Genomic DNA, 21,147 nt, shown 5'->3' on the forward strand with positions numbered 1-21,147 from the left:
TTAGTAGAGACAGGGTTTCACCATGTTGACCAGGGTGGTCTCGATCTCTTGACCTCGTGATCCACCCGCCTCGGCCTCCCAAAGTGCTGGGATTACAGGCTTGAGCCACCGCGCCTGGCCTGCAAAATGTTTTTAAAATAGATACAATTTTTTAAAATTTATATTTCTTCTTACCAGTTATGTTTTCTTGGCCTTTGGACTTGACCCTAGCATGATGGTAGTCAAATGGAATTTGGAAATGACTCTTTTAGAGTTTGGACTAATACTTAATATTTTCAAATATAGGACTTTCTGGTGCCTTTTAAAATCTTACTTTTACTTACAATACACAGTTAAATGTATCATGACCATATTCTAGAAAATGTAAGATTTGTAAACTATATCTAATATAAAAATTGAGAATACCTTATCTATGGAATTACAGAATGGAATTCACTCAGTTGGTATTCTAGTGGAAACAGAATAGTATTTACACATTGAACAAAATTTTGAATACCATTTGTACATTTGGTATCTTTTTTGATTGCTTATTAGTGAAGTGAATTAATAAGGCCTTTGCCAAAAAAGCCAGTTAATGTTAATTTATTTACTAGCCAGTGTTTGTAGTGGTTTTTATAACTATACAAGTTTTATCTTAAAGCTCCACTAGCTTTCTGCCTTCATACTTACATATGCCTATTTTGACCATATTAGACTTCCAAAGAAGCAGATTTTGTAGGTCACTTAAGACCATGAGAAACCAGTCAATATTTTTTGAGCCCTACCTCTGTGCAAAAGTGAAGGTGAGGAACTTACTCTGTCTATGCAGTTAGTTTAGAAATTTTTTTTCCACCTTTGACCAGTGCCTACTGGGACCTTAGCCATCTTTGCCTGATATTCTAACATGTGTGTGTATGGTTTTTCTTTTAGGCTGATGTCCGGCCCCAGACCGATGGCTGTAATGGCCTAAGATATAATTTAACTTCTGATATCATTGAGTCCATATTTAGGACCTATCCAGCAGGTAAGAAGAATCAGCTCTTTCAGATGGTTAAAATATGTGAATGTATTCTAGTATATCAGTGAAAAACAAAAAGCTTCACATTTATTCCTGATCAAGTGGAGTAAATTATGGAAAGTACTTTACCCAGTGTCTGACATACGGTAGATACTAAGGGCTCAGTAAATAATGTGTTGTCGACCGGGTGCAGTGGCTCAATGCCTGTAATCCCAGCACTTTGGGAGGCCGAGGCAGGCAGATCACCTGAAGTCAGGAGTGTGAGACCAGCCTGACCAACATGGAGAAACCCCGTCTCTACTTAGGGGCCAGGCACAGTGGTTCTTCACGCCTGTAACCCCAGCACTTTGGGAGGCCAAGGTGGGTGGATCACCTGAGGTCAGGAGTTCAAGACCATCCTGGCCAGCATAGCAAAGCCCTGTCTCCACTAAAAATACAAAAATTAGCTGGGCATGGTGATACATGCCTGTAATTCCAGCTACTGGGGGACTAAGGCAGGAGGATTGCTTGAACCCAGTAGGTGGAGGTTGCTCACTGCAACCTCCACTTCTTACCACTGCACTCCAGCCTGGGAAACAAATCGAGTCTCCATCTCAAAATAATAATAATTATAATAATAATAATGTGTTGTCATCAATTCACTGATACAATGACTGCCATTCTTTTCATCAGTGGCTCTTAAACTTTATTTATCCCTCGACATACCTGAGTGAGATGGCATTCTTCAGAGACATTAATAAATGAGTCTGTCTACAGTACTATCTCATATCATCTTTCATACTGCATCCAGAGTGACCTTCCTAACTCACAAATTACTTCCCATGCAGATGCCATCCCAAAAGTATAGATGCCTTGACCCCAGCCTCAGTGATTTATTATATAAAGACAAGGGTGAGAGCCACTGTATCAGTCATTCTTCTGACTAAACAGTACTCTTAAGCTGTGTTCTGTTCTCTCTTCCCTATTCCCCACTCTTACCCCTTTAGTCCTTAGGAATCTCTCCCTTAGGACTCAGCTCAAGCATCACCTCATTTTGGCCCTTATGAAATCCTGGCAAGGCCCAGTGGCTCACACCTGTAATCCCAACACTCTAGGAGGCTGAGGCAGGAGGACCCCTTGAGCGCAAGGGTTCAAGACTAGCCTGGGCAACAAAACAAGATCCCATCTCTTTTTTTTAGTCTTGCTCTGTCACCCAGGCTGTAGTGCAATGGCACGATCTTGGCCCACTGCAACCTCCACCTCCCGGGTTCAAGTGATTCTCTTGCCTCCGCCTCCCAAGTAGCTGGGACTATAGGCATGTGCCACCACACTAATTTTTGTATTTTTTGTAGAGACAGGGTTTCACCCAATTGGCCAGGCTGGTCTTGAACTGCTGGCCTCAAGTGATCTGCCTGCCTCGGCCTCCCAAAGTGCTGGGATTACAGTTGTGAGCCACAGCACCTGGCTTTTTTGTGTCTTTCTCATAGTAACATAATTGTGTACTGTTTATTATGTGCCAGACGCTATTCTAAGGCCTTTTTCTATAGTAACTGATTTAATCATCACATATATCTATGAAGCAGAAGTACTGTTTTGACCTTCATTTTCCAGATGTGAAAACCAAGGTACAGGAATATTAAATAATTTGCTCAGGGTCACACAGAAAGTGTCAGACCTAGAATTTTAAACTCAGAGCTCAAGAAACCAAGCTGTTGAACTCTATGCTTGCTAGAGTGTAAGTTCCTGGAGCGCTGAGCTGACAGTTCAGTGGATATTGAGATCTTTATTTCCCCACCAGCTAACACGGTGCCTTGGATTGAGAGTACACATATATAAATGAGCAAACAAGCAGACTTGAGTCTGACTCCTTAGATGCTTGGTATTTCTACTAAAACTTCAAAACTTTATTCTCTTGGTGCAAAATAAGGTTTTGTTTGTAATTGTAAGATTTCCTTAGATTCTTGGTATTTTTACTAAAACTTCAAAACTTTATTCTCTTAGTGCAAAATAAGGTTTTGTTTGTAATTGTAAGATTCATAGAGGTCATACCTCGCCTAATCTCTCAAGTTATGTTTCATATTTATAATTAGATTATAGCTTATAGTATGTAGAGTTGAGAGCTGTATGGACTAGAGTTTGCTATTAGTTTTCATTTCAGTTACCTAATTTGAGAGGTTTTAAAAATGGAAATTCAGTATATAATGTTTTCTTGTATTTTATTTCCCCCACAGTAAAAATGAAATATGCAGAAAATGTTCCCCACAACATGACAGAGAAGGAATTCTGGACACGTTTTTTCCAATCTCATTATTTTCACAGGGATCGGCTGAATACAGGGTCAAAGGATCTCTTTGCAGAATGTGCCAAAATAGATGAAAAAGGTAACTGTTTATCTCTTAATAGACACTGGTCTTTAACTGGCCACTCTCTAATCATTATAGGTATTAATTTCTGAGACAGATAAGACATACTGAACTTTCTATTTCATTGATTTCCTAGGCCTAAAAACAATGGTTTCATTAGGAGTGAAAAACCCACTACTAGATTTAACAGCTTTGGAAGATAAACCATTAGATGAGGTAAGAAGCAATAAAAGAAATTTTAAGAGAAAAGGGTCTTTTCCTAGTCTTCAACGTTGTCTTAAGTGTAGACCTGTTCCACTTGTGAGACTGTTAAATATGCAAAATACTGTTATTTGAAGGGATTTATCTGAAGTGCTTTGAAATAGCTTTATTTGCCATTAAAATTGCCTGGAAGAAATGAAATTCCTGTGTGAGTTGCTAAAACTTCTTAAAAATAAATTTCTAGCTCCCCCATCCACAGATCTATAGTAATAATCAAGGCTTAATGTGATGAGTCCAGCTTTATGCTAAGGCTTGAGTGCAGTGGCATGAGCTCAGCTCACTGCAGTCTCGCCTCCTGGGTTCAAGCGATTCTTCTGCCTCAGATGCTATCCTAGCTAACATTTAATCTAAAGAAACATGGATATAAATTAATAAGGTCGATAAACATTTGTTGATTGCTTATATCTACCAAACCTTAAGCACTCTCATGACGCTTACGCCACACCAGTCCCAGTGTTTCAGCAACCTAGACCATTATGTATTACCTACCTTGGCATCATGACTCCAGACTTAAAGATTTATCCACTTGCACAGAAAGAGCTGGTTCCTTTTGTGATCAAGGGTAATTTCATCCCTACCTCTGTCTTCTAGGCCAGAATTTTCATTTTCTTGCTTTTTTTTTTTTTTGTTTTAGACAGAGTTTCTCTCTGTTGCTCAGGCTGGAGTGCAGTGGCACATCTCACCTCACTGCAGCCTCCGCCTTCCATGTTCAAGTGATTCTCTTGCCTTAGCCTGCCAAGTAGCTAGGATTACAGGTGCATGCCACCATGCCCAGCTAATTTTTGTATTTTTAGTAGAGATGGGGTTTCATCCTGTTGGCCAGGCTGGTCTCAAACACCTGACCTCAGGTGATCCACCTGCCTTGGTCTCCCAGAGTGCTCAGATTATAGGCATGAGCCACTGCACCCGGCCAGTGTATTTTCATGTATGATATTTTCAACGTATATAATCTGTACAAACGTAGCCCTCTTTAATTATCCTGAGAAAATAAAGCTTAGTGACACATAGACTTACAACTTAGTATGATGGGAAAGATTTTTTTAGTGCTTTTTTTTCTTTTAAAATAAACATGATGGCATATTGTACAGTACATTTATAACTTTATTTTGTGCTTATTATCAATATCTATATAAACTAATTATCCCATAATTTAAAACATAGACTTTAAAACCAAACTAGCTGACTTGGATTCTGATATTTTCTAACATTTCCAAGCCCAGTTTTTTGTTTTTGTTTTTTGTTGTTTGGTGTTTTTTGTTTGTTTTTTTTAATTGTAATTTAGGTTCTGGGGTACATGTGCAGATCACGCAGGATTGTTGCATAGGTACATACATGGCAATGTGGTTTGTTGCCTCCACCCCCCGTCACCTATATCTGGCATTTCTCCCCATGTTATCCCTCCCCAACCTCCTCACCCCACCATTGTCCCTCCCCCAGTGTGTGATGCTTCCCTCCCTGCATCCATGTTCACTCATTGTTCAACACCTGCCTATGAGTGAAAACATGCGGTGTTTGATTTTCTTTTCTTGTGTCAGTTTACTGAGAATGATGGTTTCCAGATTCATCCGTGTCCCTACAAAGGACACGAACTCATCGTTTTTTATGGCTGCATAGTATTCCATGGTGTAAATATGCCACATTTTCCTTGTCCAGTTTATCATTGATGGGCATTTTGGTTGGTTCCAGGTCTTTGCTATTGTAAACAGTGCCACAATGAACATATGTGTGCATGTTGTCTTTATGATAGAACGATTTATAATCCTTTGGATATATACCCAGTAATGTAATTGCTAGGTCAAATGGAATTTCTATTTCTAGGTCCTTGAGGAAGTGCCACACTGTCCTCCGCAATGGTTGAACTAATTTACACTCCCACCAACAATGTAAAAGTGTTCCTATTTCTCCACATCCTCTCCAGCATCTGTTGTCTACAGATTTTTTAATGATCACCATTCTAACTGGCGTGAGATGGTATCTCAATGTAGTTTTGATTTGCATTTCTCTAATATGAGATCTTTTTTTATATGTTTGTTGGCCTCATGTATGTCTTCTTTTGTAAAGTGTCTGTTCATATCCTTCGCCCACTTTTGGGTGGGTTTGCTTTTTTTCTTGTAAATCTGTTTTAGTTCTTGTAGATTCTGGATATTAGCCCTTTGTCAGATGGGTAGATGGCGAAAATTTTTTCCCATTCTGTTGGTTGAAAGTTCACTTTAATGATTGTTTCTTTTGCTGTACAGAAGCTCTGGAGTTTATTAATTAGGTCTCATTTATCTATTTTGGCTTTTGCTGCCAATGCTTTTGGTGTTTTAGTAATGAAGTCCTTGCCTATGCCTATATCCTGAATGGTTTTGCCTTGGTTTTCTTCTAGGGTTCTTATGGTGTTAGGTCTTATGTTTAAGTCTTTAATCCATCTGGAGTAAATTTTAGTGTAAGGTGTCAGGAAAGGGGTCCAGTTTCTGCTTTCTGCACATGGCTAGCCAGTTATCCCAACACCATTTATTAAACAGGGAATCCTTTCCCCATTGCTTGTTTTGTCCAGTTTGTCAAAGGTCAGATGGTTGTAGATGTGTGGCATTGCCTCCAAGACCTCTGTTCTTTTCCATTGGTTTATATCTCTGTTTTGGTACAAGTATCATGCTGTTTTGATTACTGTAGCCTTGTAGTATAGTTTGAAGTCAGGTACCATAATGCCTCCGGCTTTGTTCTTTTTGCTTAGAATTGACTTGGGTATGTGGGCTCTCTTTTGGTTCCATACAAAGTTTAAGGTGGCTTTTTCCAGTTCTGTGAAGAGGGTCATTGGTAGCTTGATGGGGATAGCATTGAATCTATAAATTACTTTGGACAGTATGGCCATTTTCACAATATTGATTCTTCCTAACCATGACCATGTAATGTTTCTCCATCTGTTTATGTTCTCTCTTATTTCCTTGATCAGTGCTTTGTAGTTCTCCTTGAAGAGGTCCTTTGCATCCTTTGTTATATTCCTAGGTATTTTATTCTCTTCGTAGCAATTGTGAATGGGAGTTCGCTCATGATTTGGCTCTCTGGTAGTCTGTTACTGGTGTATAGGAATGCTTATTATTTCTGCACATTGATTTTGTATCCTGAGACTTTGCTGAAGTTGCTTATCAGTTTCAAGAGATTTTGGGCTGAGATGATAGGGTCTTCTAAAGATACAATCATGTCATCTGCAGACAGAAACAATTTGACTTCCTCCTTTCCTAGTTGAATACCCTTTATTTATTTATTTTTTTCTTGCCTGATTGCTCTGGCTAGAACTTCCAATACTGTTTTTTTTTTTTTTTTTTTTTCAATTTTACTTTAGGTTCTGGTGTACATGTGCAGATCATGGAGGATTGTTGCATAGATATATACATGGCAAGGTGGTTTGTTGCCTCCATCCCCCTGTCACCTATATCTGGCATTTCTCTCCATGTTATCCCTCCCCAACCTCTCCACCCTCTGCTGTCCCTACCCTAGCCCCCCCACAACAGACCCCAGTGTGTGATGCTCCCCTCCCTGTGTGCATGTATTCTCATTGTTCAACACCCATCTATGAGTGAGAACATGCAATGTTTAATTTTCTGTTCTCGTGTCAGTTTGCTGAAAATGATGGTTTCCAGATTCATTCATGTCCCTACAAAGGACACGAACTCATCATTTTTTATGGCTGCATAGTATTCCATGGTGTATATGTGCCACATTTTCCTTGTCCAGTCTATCACTGCTGGGCATTTGGGTTGGTTCCAGGTCTTTGCTATTATAAACAGTGCCACAGTGAACATACATGTGCATGTGTCTTTATGATAAATTGATTTCTAATTCTTCGGGTATATACCCAGTAATGGGATTGCTGGGTCAAATGGAATCCAAGCCCAGTTTGGTTTTGTTTTTGTTTTGAGCTGGAGTCTTGCTGTTTCCCAGGCTGTAGTGCAGTGGCATGAGCTCAGATACTTATGCCCCATTCATGTTTAAGGTATTACTGTATTTGGCCTGTTTGCTTGCCTTAACCTCCTAACTGACCTGTATTTTTGCTCTCTCATCTTTTATAGTTCATTCTCCTCTAGCAGTAAGAGTTATAATATAGGCCAGGCGCAGTGGCTCACACCTGTAATCCCAGCACTTTGGGAGGCCGAGATGGGCAGATCACCCGAGGTCAGGGGTTCGAGACCAGCCTGACCAAAATGGTGAAACCCCATCTCCACTAAAAATACAAAAATTAGCCAGGTGTGGTGGTGCATGCCTGTAATCAGCTACCCAGCTAAGGCAAGAGAATCACGAAACCGGGAGGCAGAGGCTGCAGTGAGCTAAGATTCCGCCACTGCACTCCAGCCTGGGCGACAGAGTGAGACTCCGTCTCAAAAAAAATAAAAGAATTATAAATCAGATCCTAGTAATCCCCTATGTGAAACTTCATTATCTTCTCATTGAAATTAGAATAAAATTAAAACTCCTGCAAGACTGCTTACTTTGGCTCCTATATACATCTCAGGTGGGGCCACTTCCACTCATGAATGCTTTGAACATAATGAACTTTCAGCTCCATGCCATGCTTTTTCTACCTCAGGATCAGGGCCTGTGTACTTACTGTTCTCCTTTCTTGTCACTAACCAACTTCTGCCCTTTTCTCCTTTTTTTTGGCAATAGTCTCACTCTCACCTAGGCTGGAGTTCAGTGGTTCAATCTCTGCTCACTGCAACCTCTGCCTCCCAGGTTCAAGCTATTCTTCTGCCTATTGAGTAGCTGGGACTACAGGCGCACGCCACCATGACTTGCTAATTTTTTGTATTTTCTAGTAAAGATGGGATTTCACCATATTGTGCAGGCTGGTCTCAAACTCCTGACCTCGTGATCCACCCACCTCAGCCTCCCAAAGTGCTGGGATTATAGGTGTGAGCCACTACGCCTGGCTGCTTCTGCCTATCTTTAGACATCTGTTCTAATGTCCCTGCTGGCCAGGTGGGGTAGCTCACGCCTTTAATCCTAGCATTCTGGGAGGCTAGGATCGGAGGATTGTTTGAGCCCGGTTTGGGCAACATTGCAAGACAAGCTTTTTTTTTTTTTTTAATTTAAAAATTAGCTGGGCCTAGTGGTATACACTTGTAGTCCCAGCTACTTGGGAGGCTGAGGCGAGAGGATCACTTGAGCCCAGGAGGTTGAGGCTGCAGTGAGCTGTGATCATGCCACTGCACTCCAGCCTGGGCAACAGAGCAAGAACCTGTCTCAAAAAAAATAAAAATCTAAATTTAAAATTTAAAAAAAATGCTGCTTCATCAGAGAGGCTTTTCTAACCACACGCAAATTCAGTCACTTAATTATGTTACCCTCTGTTGTATTCCTAACATTTTCTACTTTCAGAAAAAAGTGATGTTTATCTTGTTTTACCTGATAATTCCATTCACTGCCCTCTCAGAGTGTAAGCTTCATGAAGCTTTGTTCTTGTTTATTGGCCTGTTCCCAGCACATGTCATATAGCAATCACTTAGTAATTCTTTGATATGCGGATGAACAGCATATGGGGTTTTTCGGGGTTTTGTTGTTGTTGTTTTTGAGATGAAGTTGTGTTCTGTGACCCAGGCTGGAGTGCAGTGGTGTGATCTGCACTCACTGCAGCCTCCGCCTCCCTGGTTCAAGCAATTCTGCCTCAGCTTCCTGAGTAGCTGGGATCACAGGCACACACCACCACACCCAGCTAATTTTTGTATTTTTAATATAGACAGGGTTTCACCATGTTGACCAGGCTGGGCTTGAACTCCTGAGCTCAGGTGATCCACCTGCCTTGGCTTCCCAATATGTTGGGATTCCAGGCATGAGCCACTGCACGCCACACATGAGTCTTACGATCTTTCTTTTACCTTTTTAACCTCTCCACTTCCTGGACTGCATTATTTCTCGGTATACTGAACCATATACAGACTCATGCCACAATATGTACTACATTGTTCTTTGCTTTTGTTTTGTTTTATTTTTAAACAGAGACAGGGCCTCACTGTGTTGCCGGGCTGGACTTGAACGCCTCAGCTCAACAATTTTTCTGCCTCAACCTCCCAAATAATCAGGACCACAGTGCCTCTTTGCCTTTGTTTAAGCAGTTTCCTCTCCCTGAAATGTTACTGTTTCTCTGATCTACTTGGCAGGCACCAGTTTATCTTGATGGTTCTCTGTGAAGATTTTTCAAACTCTCTTCTCTAGTAGGATTGACTAGTAATTCTCTCCAGACCAGTTTCCCACTAACTAGTATTTAGGGACCTATAACATGAGGTCTGATCAGTTTTGTGTCTGCAGGTTCTAGCAAGTAGCATGCACTCAATACATGTTTTAAAATATAATCTCATTTTATTCTCTAATATCCTACTTTATAGAGCTTCGTAAAGTTGATTGTCTTGCCTAGACTAATGTTAGAAAAAGAATTTGACTCTTTATATTTTTTAATCTATAGTCTCTGTTTTTCCCCACTATATTCTATTCCTTTTATTTACTTTTCCTTTTTTTTTTTTTTGAGACAGAGTCTTGCTCTGTCACCCAGGCTGGAGTGTAGTGATGCAATCTCTGCTCACTACCACCTCTGCCTCCTGTGTTCAAGTGATTCTCCTGCCTCACCCAGCCTCCCGAGTAGCAGGGATTACAGTTGTGTGCCACCACGCCCAGCTAATTTTTGTATTTGTGGTAGAGATGAGGTTTCACCACGTTGCCCAGGCTAGTTTCAAACTCCTGACCTCAGGCGACTTGCTAGCCTTGGCCTCCCAGAGTGCTGGGATTACAGGCCTTTATTCCTTTTGTTTAATGTTTTGCTCACTAGATCCAAATTGTTCTTTAAAAGAGAAATGCAGACCAGGCACGGTGGCTCACGCCTGTAATCCCTGCACTATGGGAGGCTGAGGTAGATGGATTACTTGAGGTCAGGTGTTCGAGATCAGCCTGGCGAGCATGATGAAACCCCATCTCTACTAAAAACACAAAAAAATTAGCCTGGGCGTGATGGCGGGCATCTGTAATCCCGGCTGCTCAAGAGGCTGAGACAGGAGAATCACCTGAACCCAGGAGGCAAAGGTTGCAGCGAGCTGTGATAGTACCACTGTACTCCAACCTGAGCGAGAGTGAGACTCCATCTAACAAAAGAAAAAAACAAGAGAGAGAGAGAAATGCAGTTTAATGTGTATTTTATGATGCTAAAACAAGTTAGTGCTATTTTTTAATCTTTTATGTGTTTAATGTCACTTGTTTTTAAATGTTTGCTCGTAAATAGTAATTTTCATGAGAATAAAGTCCCATCATCCAACAGATTTTTTCAACTAAGCATGTCTTTTATAATAAATAAGAAAAGCAGAACGTTTTTAAAAAATTTTTACTCTACTGAATTATTTCTCACAGGGCTATGGCATTTCCTCTGTGCCCTCTGCTTCCAGTTCTAAATCAATAAAAGAGAATAGTAATGCTGCCATCATCAAGAGATTTAACCATCACAGTGCCATGGTCTTGGCAGCTGGACTCAGGAAACAGTTAAGTATAAATGCAAAGGTGCATTAACTGGGCTTTTCAGGATATCTAAATGGAGTTGTGGTGTTGTTTTGCTTGTGGTTTTTAATGTTAACTTCTTTTTCCTCTTTGTTTTAAGAGAAGCACAAAATGAACAAAATAGTGAGCCCAGCAATATGGATGGAAATTCCGGAGATGCAGACTGCTTTCAGCCAGCAGTCAAAAGGGTATGGACAAAAAATATGAACTATTTGGGGCTCAGGTTTCTGCAAATGCTTTATATAACTGCAAGTACTATATACGCTTATTTCCTATGTCTCAGTTCTTCTGACCAACATGTTAAGCATTTGGCTTAAAGCGTATAGCATTACAAAGAGTATTGCCCCAGCTTTGGCTTGCCAGCCAACTTTCCATTGACTCTAGTGTGTTAACCATTTTTTTTTTCACATGTACGCATACATACAGATTGTTCTTGTATGTGATTTTATTCTCTGGGAACAAAATCTTTATTCAACAGAGGCAATATGACAGAAAAACCAAAGTTTTAAGTGTATGATTTTAAAAGAAAGTGAATTGGCCCTCATGTTAAACCTAGCATTTCAGAGCTGAAAGTGTCTTCTCATTAAATATTGAAGAAATCGTTTGAGGGTGTGGAGAAGAATGGACAGAATTAACTTCTTGTGTATTTATTCTTTTCCTGCAACTTTGCCAAGCTATTTTGTATCTCCCTTCCTAATTATGATAAAGCTTTCTTAGAAGGCAATCAGGCAATATATATTAAGTGTTTAAAGCTTTATACCCTTAGTTCCACTTGTGGACATATATATATATTTTTTTTTTTTTTTTTTGGGACGGAGTTTCGCTCTTGTTACCCAGGCTGGAGTGCAATGGCGCGATCTCGGCTCACCGCAACCTCCGCCTCCTGGGTTCAGGCAATTCTCCTGCCTCAGCCTCCTGAGTAGCTGGGATTACAGGCATGCGCCACCATGCCCAGCTAATTTTTTGTATTTTTAGTAGAGACGGGGTTTCACCATGTTGACCAGGATGGTCTCGATCTCTTGACCTCGTGATCCACCTGCCTCGGCCTCCCAAAGTGCTGGGATTACAGGCTTGAGCCACCGCGCCCGGCCATATATTTCTTAAGAAAAATGTGTACTAAGATTTAGATAGAAATATTCATTATGGTATCATAATAAAGACGGTATCAAGTATCCTGTTATCTCTGATATATTAATACAATAGAGATGATGCAACTGTTAATTACTTTAAAAGCATTAATTTTTAATGCTTTTAAAGTAATTAATTAAAAGTAATTAATTAACTCTTTGATACATTGCATCAAAGAGTTCACAGAACAGATTGTACAGTACAGTTTTACACATTAAAAAAAAAGTTTGTGGGCTGGGCATGGTGGCTCATGCTTGTAATCCCAGCTACTCAGGAGGCTGGGGCAGAAGAATTGCTTGAACCTGGGAGGCGGAGGTTACAGTGAGCTGAGATCATGCCACTGCACTCCAGCCTGGGCAACAGAGTGAGACTCCATCTCAAAAAAAAAAAAAAAAAGTTTGTGAGTTTTAAAAGGGCCTTCAAATGAATATGCTAAACTGTTATCTTTTAATAAAGAGATTATGGGTAGGTTTTAATTTCTTTCATTTATTTCAGTAATTTAATGTTTTTGTTGTTGTTTTGAGACAGAATCTTGCTCTGTCACCCAGGCTGGAGTGCAGTGGCACAATCTCAGCTCACTGCAACATCAGCCTTCTGGGTTCAAGCAATTCTCCACCTCAGCTTCCTGAGTAGCTGGGATTACAGGCACACACCACCACGCCTGGCTAATTTTTGTGTTTTTAGTTGAGACAGAGTTTCGCCATGTTGACCAGGCTGGTCTTGAACTCCTGGCCTCATGTGATCCGCCCACCTCAGCCTCCCAAAGTGCTGGAATTACAGGCATGAGCTACTGTGCCTGTCATATTTCAGTAATTTAATGTTTTCAAAGGCATAAATTACCTATAAAATTAATAAAGCCAATGAGATATTTTTTAAACTAAAGCAAAACTAAAATGTAAGTTATAAAGAATTTAGAGAAGAAATCTATTAAGTGATACTTTCTTTGCATACTGTTGCACTGAGGAATACCCTTGATTCTGGTGAACAAGTTATCAGAAATTTCTTGGTCAGGTGCCGTGGCTCACGCCTGTAATCAAACACTTTGGGAGGCTGAGGCAGGTGGATCACTTGAGGTCAGAATTTCTAGACCTGCCTGACTAACATGGTGAAACCCTGTCTCTACTAAAAATACAAAAATTAGCTAGGCATGGTGATGTGTGCCTCTAATTCTAGCTACATGGGAGGCTGAGGCGGGGAAATCACTTAAACCCGGGGGGTGGAGTTTGCAGTGAGCTGAGATTGCGCCACTGCACTCTAGCCTGGATGACAGAGCAAGACTCCATCTCAAAGAAAAAATAAAAAAGAAATTTATTTATCTGTGTGAATTTTTATAGTATGGGTGCTCCTTGACTTAATTGGGCTACATCCCAGTAAAATCATCATAAGTTACAAATAGTGTAACATCAAAAATGTGTTTAATATACCTAATGTAGGCTGGGCGCAGTGGCTCATGCTTGTAATTCCAGCACTTTGGGAGGCTGAGGCTGGTGGATCACCCGAGGTCAGAAGTTCAAGACCAGCCTAACCAACATAGAGAAACCCTCTACTAAAAATACAAAATTAGCTGGGCGTGGTGGCATATACCTGTAATCCCAGCTACTCAGGAGGCTGAGGCAGGAGAATCGCTTGAACCCGGGAGGTAGAGGTTGCGGTTAGCTGGGATAGCACCATTGCACTCCAACCTAGACAACAAGAGCAAAACTCCATCTCAAAAAAAAAAAAGTACACTTAATGTATGGAACACCATAGTTTAGCCTATCCTACTTTACACATGTTCTAAACACTTAGATTAGCCTATAGTTCAGCAGATTTACTTACTATAAAGTGTATTTTGTAATAAAATGCTGAATATCTCATGTAAAATACTGAAAGTGAAAAACAGAATGTGTGGCTACTCCAAGTATGGTTTCTCTACTAAATAAATGTGTATCACTTTTATACCGTCATAAAGTTGAAAAGTACCAACTCAAACCATTGTAAGTCAGGGGCTGTCAGTATTCAGTAGTAAATGCTGGCTCTAACTATTCTTCCAAGTCAGTGGTTGACTGCTGCCAATTCTATAAAGGGTTACAATTTATAGATTCTGTCATTTGTAGAATGAGTGGTTCAGAATTAATAGCAGACAGAGTCCCTGTGTTTATGGAGCTTTCAGTTAAGTGTAAGTCAGGTGACCTAACTAGGCCTTGGCATAAGTTTAGGATTTGAATTGTTACAGGAGCTTGGGTAGGGACATGCCTTAGGTAAGGCAACAGCAGGGGTAGAGATAAGCTTGACATATGTGAAAAATCATGAAGACATCAGTATGCCTTGAAGTTGGCTGAAGGGTATAGAGTTGAGAAAATAGTTTAAAAAAAAAAAAATGCTGAGGCTAAGCAAGGATGTGTTTCTCTTAAGTATGCTGAGGAGGTCAAATTTGTTCCTGTACCATAAAGGGACTGTTTAGAATCTTAAAGTTGGAGCAATTTAAAATGTTGAATTTTCAGATTGACCTTTTTTGAGATGACTTTTTTTGAGATATAGTTAATAACCTGAATGTTCTGATTCTAGTCTTGTTAGTCAATAAGGGTTCACCAGATGAATTTCATAGCTTTGTAGAGGATGAAATATTGCAAGGCTGATTTGCACAAATATTTACATAGATTTTGTATCTTAATATATTACAGGGCTGTAGAAATTTAAGCAGGTTAATATGTTATTATTACAAGTCTGTAGAAATTTAAGCACAGGGGGTAACAGATGAGTAAAACTAAAGCATAAAATTAGGGCTGGGCACGGTGGCTCACGCCTGTAATCCCAGCACTTTGGGAGGCTGAGGCAGGTGGATCACAAGGACAGGAGTTCAAGACCAGCCTGGCCAAGATGGTGAAACCCCACCTCTACTAAAAATACAAAAATTAGCCTCCTGTAATCCCAGCTACTCAGGGGACTGAGGCATGAGAATTGCTCGAACCAAACCCAAATAAATGGAGGAATTAAACATGTATATGATAACGTGACATTTAAAAAATCAGTGAGAAAAGATAAATTACTTTACAGATGGTGTTAGAAGGACTGATTGATAATTTTGTTAAAAGAGACTTAGATTTTCTGTTTCACTCCTAATCCAAAATAAATTCCAGGTGGAGCCAAGATTTAAGCAAAAATTAAGCCACAAGCTGGGCATGGTAGCATGTGCCTGTAATCTCAGCAATTTAGGAGACTGAGTTTTGGGGGCAGTGGCAATTTGAGCCTAGCAGTTTGAATCTAGCCTAGGCATCATAGCGAGACCATTTCTTTAAAAAAAAAATAATGATAATAAGCCGCAGACGTATAAGCTTTGTGGGTGAAGAGGTGGATTTTTTTTTTTTTTTTTTTTTTTTTTTTTTGGAGGTGGAGTCTCATTCTTGTCATCCAGGATGGAGTACTATCTCGGCTCATTGCAACGTCTGCCTCCCGGGTTCAAGCAGTTCTCTGCCTCAGTCTCCCGAGCAGCTGGGATTACAGGCACCTGCCAAGGAGGTGGATTTTTTTATAATTAAAACCAAAAACCAAACTGGAAGATAAAGTATTTACAACACAAATAATAAAAGACTATTTCCTTAATATTTAAAAAAGTCTCATTTTTTAAAAAGTATGCAATATAAAAGGAGCAGACCGCGGCCGGGTGTGGTGTCTTAATGCCTTTAATCCCAGCACTTTGGGAAGCCGCGGTGGGTGGATCGTGAGATCAGGTGTTCAAGACCAGACTGGCCAATATGGTGAAACCCTGCCTCTACTAAAAATACAAAAATTAGCCAGGTGTGGTGGCACACGCCTATTATCCTAGCTAGCTACTTGGGAGGCTGAGTCAGAAGAATCACTTGAACCTAGGAGGCGGAGGTTGCAGTGAGCTGAGATCATGCCATTGTACTCCAGCCTGGGCAACGGAGTGGGAATCCGTCTCAAAAATAATAATAAAATATAAACAGCAGGCAGCATGGACATATCATTCATTTGGGGAAAAAAACAATAAAATGTAAACTTTCACCTACCAAATTAGCAAAAATAAAAAGTTCAATAATACTTCATGTGGTCAGAGTGTAAGAAAACTAGTACTCTGTCAAAGTGGTTGTTGAGAAAATTGATTAAACCATTTGTAGGACAGTCATCTCTAGGAAGGGAAGCTTAGGTGGGAAGACTTTATTTACCCTCTGTACAGTTTTGATTTTTCAGTCATGTTTATTACTTGTGTAAAAGAAAGTTGTGACCAAATAAAAAGTACTGTGTTAATAATTATAGGCGAAATTACAAGAGTCCATTGAATATGAAGACTTGGGGAAAAATAATTCTGTAAAAACGATTGCACTAAACCTCAAGAAGTCAGATAGGTAAGTTTGGTCAATATTAAGCAGAATAGCTATGTAACACAATTCAGTGCAAAATATATTCTACAAGCATAGTCCTCATGTTTTAATTAGTTTGTCACCATCAAAGTACAATATCTTTTTTTGTTTAAAATTTATGCTTCTCAGGAAAGCAAAAATGATCAAAACCATGACAATAAATGTTGGATCTTATTGCCTTTTATGGGAATTGTTATTTTATTGAAATCTCCTTAACTATGTAGTTACGATTTCTTACCTTGAAGGGGAGCTTTGTATTGACTGCTAAAATGTTTTAAAGACAAATGTTGAGCATCTTTTACTGTATGTGATTAGTAATTTCTTCTGTGCTAACCTGCAGGTATTATCATGGTCCAACTCCAATTCAGTCACTACAGTATGCAACTAGTCAGGACATTATTAATTCTTTTCAAAGTATTAGACAAGAAATGGAAGCTTATACGCCCAAGTTAACTCAGGTAGGTGACTTATAATGTTTGAAGGCCAGAATTTGCATAGTTCCTTTCTCAGTTTATGAGCACAAGCAGATTGAACTATACAACTAATATTTTAATTGGGTTTAAAGACATAGTTCTGCTAAATAAATTGCAAAATCAAGAGGTAGCAAGAAAAGGTGTTTGGCATATTGAAGAGGCATCTTAAGATGATAAGAAAAAAATAAGGTGATGAGTTTTGTGATTTTTTTTTACTTCCATATACTCAGTTTTATTGGAAACATCTCCCAGGTTTTCAGATTCTCTCTGGACATTTTTCTCTGAATATTTGCATGAGTCAAGTTCAAAATATGTAAAACAGCTCATTATTGTTGGTTTTCTTCATACTTCAGTTGATCAGCAGTTTGTCAGTTCTGCCTTCAATAAACTTCCTTGTTCTGTCACCCTTATTTAGGCAAACCTGACAGTTTTCCATAATGCTACTGCAAGTTAACTTCCTAAAATCATTTATTTTGGCCAGGCGCAGTGCCTCACGCCTCTAATTCCAGCACTTTGGAAGGCTGATATAGGTGGATCACTTGAGGTCAGCAGTTTGAGACCAGCCTGGCCAACATGATGATACCTCATCAATACTAAAAAACAAAAAGTAGCTGGGTGTGGTGCTGCACTCCTGTAATCCCAGCTGCTTGAGAGGCTGAGGCAGGAGAATCGCTTGAACCGGGAGGCGGAGGTTGCAGTGAGCCAAGATCGTGCCATTGCACTCCAGCCTTGGCGACAAGAGTAAAGCCCCATCTCAAACAAACAAATAAATAATAAAAAATAAAAACATTTATCACTCTGCAGTTTGAAAACCTTTACTGACTCCCTTCATTGCAGTAGTCTGAGTGTCTTTGTCTGGCCTGCAAAACTCTTTGTAGTCTGGCCCCAGCCCACTACTCGAGTCTCATCTTCAGCCAGTCTCCACTACACCTTTCCACACAGCCAAGGGTTCTATACTCCAGCCAAACACACTAAGCTGTCCAGAGTCTTTTGATCACATTTTCTCCTTCATGCTTCCTGTGCTTTGACTCATGCTTTTCTCCTTAGAATGCCCTTAGCCCTGTTTCTCCTCCAAGGAACTAATAATTACTCAAGACTCAGCTCCAGTTTCCTCTGGAAAGTAATCCTTGTGCAAAGAGGAATTTGTTTTTTCCTCTGTTTTTATGAGCACTGAGACACCGAGCATATGCCTATATTATGGTATTTATCATACGTCAAGACTTACTTTTTTAATTTTTATTTTGATATAATCTCATGTTTTACAAAAAATGACAGAAGAGTACGATTTCAAACCCATTTTGAGAGTAGGTTACAGGCATAATTTCCCTTTACCCCTAAAGATTTCGATGTATAGTTTCAAAAAACTTAAGACATTATCTTAAATAACAACACAATTATAGAATTAATAAATTAACATTGATGATGTATTTTCTGATCTACAGATCTTACTACACTTTCACCAGTTTTACCACTAATGTTCTACGTAGCAAAAGATAACTTTTCTTGGTCCAGCAGCCAAGCGAGGTGCATGAGTTGTATTTATTTCTCATGTGTTTTAAGTCTCCTTTAAAATGGAATATTTGTCAGTCATTGTCTTTTTTTTTTTTTTTTTTTTTTTTTTTTTTTGAGACGGAGTTTCGCTCTCGTTACCCAGGCTGGAGTGCAATGGCGCGATCTCGGCTCACTGCAACCTCCGCCTCCTGGGTTCAAGCAATTCTCCTGCCTCAACCTCCTGAGTAGCTGGGATTACAGGCACGCGCCACCATGCCCAGCTAATTTTTTGTAGTTTTAGTAGAGACGGGGTTTCACCATGTTGACCAGGATGGTCTCGATCTCTTGACCTCGTGATCCACCCGCCTCGGCCTCCCAAAGTGCTGGGATTACAAGCGTGAGCCACCGCGCCCGGACTTATGGGCAGTTTTTTTGTAGAATGACCTTAAGTTTCTCCAACGTTTCTTCATGACTAGATTTATTAGGCATTTTTGCCAAAAATATCACAGAAGTAATGTTGTCCTACTCAGTGTGTCACACTAGGAGGCAAATGATTTGTGTATGTTCTATCTTGTGATATTAAATTTTATCACTTGGTTAAGGTAGTATGTGCCTGGTTTATCACCCAAAAGTTACTATTTTTCCCTTTGTAATTAACAAATATTTTGTGGGGCCATTCTTTGAGACTATGTAAATATCTCATTTCTTACCAAATTTTTTATTATTTTTTAACATTATTATCTTTAGAGACAGGCTCTTGCTCTGGTGCCCAGGCTGGAGTGCAGTGGCACAGTCATAGCTCCCTACAGCCTCAAACACCTAGGCTCAAGCAATCCTCCTGCCCCAATCTCCTGAGTAGCTGGAATTATAGACATGTATCACCACACCACAACAAACTTTCATCTAGTAGTTAGTAGTTTTTAGAATCATTGAAGATTCTTGCCTGAAAGAGTACTTGTTAAATGATGATTTTCTAATTCCATGAGCCCTTCTATGTTTATCAGCTGATGTGAAAGGAAGAGCTTTCCCTTCTCTATTATTTATATCAGCAGGGGATTCATGGATTCTTTTTTGAGACTGATTCTCGCTCTGTCACCAGGCTGGAGTGTGATGGCACGATCTTGGCTTACTGCAACCTCTGCCTCCCAGGTTCAAGCAATTCTGCCTCAGCCTCCTGAGTAGCTGGGACTACATGTGCACGCCACCACGCCCAACTAGTTTTTGTATTTTTAGTAGAGACGGGGTTTCACCATGTTGGCCAGGATGGTCTTGATCTCTTACCTTTGTGATCTGCCTGCCTCAGCCTCCCAAAGTGCTGGGATTACAGGCATGAGCCACTGCGCCTGGCCCATGAATTCTTATTCTGTTAGTTAAACACTGGTGCTGTCTTTTTTTCTTTTTTCGTAGATGGGGTCTAACGTCTTACTCTGTCACCTACACTGAAGTGTGCAGTGGCATGATCTCGGCCCACTGCAACCTCAGTATCTCCAGGGCTCAAGCGATCCTCTGACCTCAGCCCCCTGAGTAGCTGGAACCACAGGCACACATCACCATGCCCAACTAATTTTTTGTATTTTTGGTGGAGACGGGGTTTTGCCACGTTGCTCAGGCTGGTCTTGAACTCCTAAGTTCAAGCGATCCACCTACCTTGGCCAAAGTGTTGAGGTTATAGGCCATTTTTTCTTTTTATTAACCAAGGTACAACTTTCATACAGTAAAATTTATTTATTTATGTATTTAGAGACAGCATCTCACTTTGTCACCGAGGCTGGAACGCAGTGGCACAATCTCAGCTCACTGCAGCCTCAACCTCCCAGGTTCAAGCGATTCTCTCACCTCAACCCCGCAAATAGCTATGTAGCTGGGACTCTAGGCATGCATCACCACCCCTGGCTAATTTTTGTATTTTTTTGTGCAGATGGGGTTTCACCACATTGCCTGGGCTGGTCTCAAACTCCTGAGCTCAAGCAGTCCACCCACCTCAGCCTCCCAAACTGGAATTTATCTTTTTTAGGTTTGCTATTCTACAAGTTTATCAAAACATGCTGTTGTGTAGCCACCAACAAAATCAAGATTTTAAAAAAAAAAAAAAAAACAGCCGGGCATGGTGGCTCAAGCCTGTAATCCCAGCACTTTGGGAGGCCGAGGCGGGTGGATCACAAGGTCAAGAGATCGAGACCATCCTGGTCAACATGGTGAAACTCCGTCTCTAATAAAAATACAAAAAATTAGCTGGGTATGGTGGTGCATGCCTGTAATCCCAGCTACTCAGGAGGCTGAGGCAGGAGAATTGCCTGAACCCAGGAGGCGGAGGTTGCGGTGAGCCGAGATCGCGCCATTGCACTCCAGCCTGGGTAACATGAGTGAAACTCCGTCTTAAAAAAAAAAAAAAAAAAAAAAAACAGTTCTGTCATCCCAGAAAATCTACCCATGCCCTTTTATAGTCAAACCCTTCCTGCACCCATCACACAGGCTCTCCTGTGTCTTTCTGACAATATCCCCATCATTCTGAGCCCCTCCTTACTTAATGTTGCAGTAAGATAGATGTTCCAGGCTTTTTATATACCTGCTCTGCCCCA

At 40.3% G+C, this 21,147-nt stretch overlaps 1 protein-coding gene across 3 annotated transcripts in view; it reads left to right on the forward strand.

The window, feature by feature from the left end:
* GTF2H1 (general transcription factor IIH subunit 1) overlaps window positions 1-21,147 on the forward strand; it is a 48,435-nt gene that overhangs the window by 16,499 nt on the left and 10,789 nt on the right. For all 3 annotated transcript variants that reach the window (XM_032240924.1, XM_032240926.1, XM_032240925.1), the window contains 7 exons: window positions 910-1,003; window positions 3,208-3,357; window positions 3,476-3,555; window positions 10,972-11,099; window positions 11,216-11,303; window positions 16,501-16,589; window positions 16,945-17,062. In XM_032240924.1, coding sequence (XP_032096815.1) covers window positions 910-1,003; window positions 3,208-3,357; window positions 3,476-3,555; window positions 10,972-11,099; window positions 11,216-11,303; window positions 16,501-16,589; window positions 16,945-17,062 — 747 coding nt within the window. The remainder of the gene's footprint in view (window positions 1-909; window positions 1,004-3,207; window positions 3,358-3,475; window positions 3,556-10,971; window positions 11,100-11,215; window positions 11,304-16,500; window positions 16,590-16,944; window positions 17,063-21,147) is intronic.

The sequence above is a fragment of the Sapajus apella genome, unplaced genomic scaffold (assembly GCF_009761245.1).
Source record: "Sapajus apella isolate SASKATOON/1434 unplaced genomic scaffold, GSC_monkey_1.0 scaffold47, whole genome shotgun sequence".
Classification (NCBI taxonomy): Eukaryota; Metazoa; Chordata; class Mammalia; order Primates; family Cebidae; genus Sapajus; species Sapajus apella.